The sequence below is a fragment of the Arachis ipaensis genome, chromosome B6 (genome assembly GCF_059453495.1).
Source record: "Arachis ipaensis isolate K30076 ecotype BB chromosome B6, ASM5945349v1, whole genome shotgun sequence".
NCBI lineage: Eukaryota > Viridiplantae > Streptophyta > Magnoliopsida > Fabales > Fabaceae > Arachis > Arachis ipaensis.
Genome location: NC_142441.1, coordinates 150,593,056 through 150,596,212, shown reverse-complemented (window position 1 = coordinate 150,596,212; position 3,157 = coordinate 150,593,056). Strand labels below are relative to the sequence as shown.

The following is a 3,157-nucleotide window of genomic DNA, read 5'->3' as shown; positions in this document are numbered from 1 at the left end:
ATTGCGCGCGCTAAACAACACAAATTCAAAGAAATGGCTCCAATTTACAGCTCTGTACGAAAAAAACCGACCTCATTTCGTTGTAAGATGAAACGAAATGAGGCTCCAATCCCAACAAGATAAAAGCTTCATCCGAGAGAAAGAGAGAGAGTGTGTGTGTGTCCTTCTTAGTTATGAAGTTACGTTTGAATCTTTGTGTAGCACTGTGGTTTCTTCCTTCTTTGTGGTTTCTGCGAATTTGAGCTCTTCGAAAGTTTCCATCGGCTCCTCGCATTATTACTCACACAGGTTAGTTGCGACTACTCACTCCATTCATGTTGCTATTGTCATTCCCCATTTTGATTTTCGCTCAACCTGGTTCGAGTTTTGCAACTGGGTATTATGCTCTCCAAGTGTTCGATGAATTTTTTTAGTGACACTTAGGCTCTTTTGCATATTAATCAAATATCTCTATATTAGATATGCTATTACTAGTATATCAATAGGCACGTTTTTTAAAAATAATAAATTTTGAAATTAGTTGAGATGAAATTTGTTTATAACTTAACTAAGGGGTCTTGGTTCATGTCTTGAAAATAGCCAAAAAAAAAAAATATTTTTTATGGATTATATATAATAAAAGGTATTTTAGTAAAACAAGTTGTGCACCAACTCAATAGATTATTATTTAGTGAATTTTTAAAAAAAATTACTTTTTTGTGCAAAACTAGTAGAAATGATTGAATTGCATTCTTCTATTAGGGCAGTTTGATAAAAGTTTCATGGATTTGTGGTTGGAATTTACTTCATCAAATTACTATAAAATCTGAAGCAGGCCTCATTCCCTCATTCAAGCCACACACAATCATCCAAAGTTGGAAAAGATCTCGAGTTACAGATGGCTTGCTCAGACATGTTTGTACTTGTTCATCCCAATGGATATATAAAAGACACTGTAGGTGGTGCAACCTTTCAAAGTTGGGATCCTTTTTTGATGAATGTTGATACTGATCATCAAGAATCTCTACTTGAGTTGAAGAATCTGATATTGGCGAACATGGGTGAACTTGGAAGAAAGAAGATATCTCATATGGCATATAAGTTGCATGGTATAATAGGTCCCCAATTATCTGACAGTCGGGTTATTTGGCTCACCTCTGACCAAGACATTCACTTGATGTTTGATTTTCATGTCTCAAATCGTGAGCTACGGTGCATAGAGCTGTACGTTAAAGTTGAAGACATGATTAGCTCAGCCAGTTTGAAAGCCAATCCGCAAGTTGTTCAATCGGACAAGATTGGTAGAGGACCAAAGAGAGTACAATCACCAGTGACATCCCCAAGTTTTGTGTTCCCCAATCGTGTTGAAAATGTAAAAGTTGATGGAAAAAGAACCAATGTTTGTGCAAGTCCAGGTGAGTTCTCTCTGTGATGAGCTGTTTATCAATCAATTCAGTTTTCAAGTGATTTGTCAATTTTGCATATATCAATTTGCTAAACCACATCCATAATACCATATCTTAGTAAGAGAGGGGAAAAGAAATCTAGGAAGAAAAACTCAAGAATGGAGTGAAATCCAGTTAAATAAAATATTGACAAATTTATATTTCAATTTACCAATATTTACTTTTTCTTTTGAAAAAATAAAATAAAATATATAATGTCCTCCTTTATTCAGCCTCTTTGGTGCTGACTGCTGAAGGGGAGTATTATGCTCTTAAATCTTAATCATCTGGCAAGGCCACTATCATGCTGTGTAAAATTTTGTTTACTATGCTACTATGCACAATGTAGCCAATAAAATATACTTTATTTTCCGACTTGAGTTTCTTTCTCCTATATTGCAGCTAACATGGCATCAAGAGGTGTTGCAGTGGACAAACTCTCCCTTCCATCCAAGACTGGGAATATTGGGGTTGCCTGCAGTGTCTTTCCACCTCCAACTTCAAAGAAGTCTGCATTTGTGGACATGGGTGCTGATCTAGGACTTGATCTAGGACTTTCACCTCTGCCAAAAATGCAAAAAATGGTGGATGGCAAAGGCAAGCCGGTTGAAAATGGTGTGCTGATCCCCGACATTGAGGAGTCCAATGTGTACTCCAAACCCTTTCAAACCCAAGATATGTGCCGCAACTTGGAGCCACCTATCAACTCCAAATCTCAGATGGTGCTAGAAGGCCGAATTAAGGAATTGGAGATCCGCCTTGAGTCAAAGGAAAATGAGAGAGCTGCCTTAGAGGAATTGAAGGTTACTTTAACCGCCAAGATTAGTAATCTGGAAAACAAGCTGAAGGAGGCTGATAAGGAGAAGAGGGCTCAGTTAAGGAAGGAGAAAACAGCATCAAAGGGGATAATTGAGCCGTTGGAGGCAGAGGTCAAACATCTGAGATGTTCCGTCCTTGAAGCAGATGAGAGAGCACACAAGAACATCATGGAGCAAGTGTGTCTTCTGGCTCCGGGTATTGACTTTTCGCGTGTTCACCCTGATAATCGAGTTGTCAATGGGGAGATTGTAAATCCTAAGAAGGATAGTGCACCCCAAGTTACCTATGTTATGGAATTTGGATGCAAACGTCCAACACATCCAATGTTGCGTCCATGAAGCAAAGGAGATATCACATGGTAACATCATGGAACAAGAATGGTAGTGAATCCCAAGTTCGTTTTGTTGGCAAGCACTCAGGTGCAATTGCATAGGCAAATTGCAAACACTTCATGCTACAATAGGATAGTTTCGTTTGTTATGTAAACTTTATTTTTGAAATTTTAAATATGACACTCACTGCAAGGTGTAAAATTAAAGTGACTATTACATATATTTTTTTGGTGTCTAACTCATTACATATATATTAGAATTAAATCAACTCTAATTTCATATATTGGTATGAATTTGTTTATTCATATATGAATAATTTTGTTAGAAAAAGACGGTAAAAAAGCGAATTGCTATGGTTATGAGTTTGACTATTTTTTTAGCTGTTTATATTAAACTAACTAGTTGTCATCCTTTTGCCACGGTGGTGTGTTTGTGACTATTTAAAAAGAATAATGTAATTGTGACTATTTAAAAAGAATAATATTACATTATGAGCAAATATTATTATTTTGTGTTAGTACTTAAATAACAATAAAATTTGTGTATACTTATTAAAATTTGCATATATAAATTAATAAAATT

The 3,157-nt window shown here is 36.0% G+C and overlaps 1 protein-coding gene across 3 annotated transcripts; it reads left to right on the top strand.

Annotated features, from left to right (window-relative positions):
• Positions 1-2,856, top strand: LOC110263645 (uncharacterized). Of its 3 annotated transcripts, none has more exons than XM_021105308.2 (3): positions 1-288; positions 815-1,394; positions 1,827-2,856. In XM_021105308.2, the coding sequence occupies exons 2-3, from the start codon at positions 878-880 to the stop codon at positions 2,579-2,581; spliced, it is 1,272 nt and encodes a 423-aa protein (XP_020960967.1). In that variant the 5' UTR covers positions 1-288; positions 815-877; the 3' UTR covers positions 2,582-2,856. The 3 variants fall into 3 exon arrangements, with proteins under 3 accessions (XP_020960967.1, XP_020960965.1, XP_020960966.1); XM_021105306.2 differs by having other exon boundaries at positions 4-288; positions 747-1,394; XM_021105307.2 differs by having other exon boundaries at positions 6-288; positions 742-1,394.
• The last annotated feature ends 301 nt before the right edge of the window (positions 2,857-3,157 follow it).

What these genes read in the sequence shown, in the direction of transcription:
- LOC110263645 (XM_021105308.2), top strand. Translation starts at nt 878, where the DNA reads ATGGCTTGCTCAGACATGTTTGTACTTGTTCATCCCAATGGATATATA. An exon ending in CAATGTTTGTGCAAGTCCAG is followed by an intron (nt 1,395 to 1,826) that starts GTGAGTTCTCTC and finishes CCTATATTGCAG; the next exon opens with CTAACATGGCATCAAGAGGT.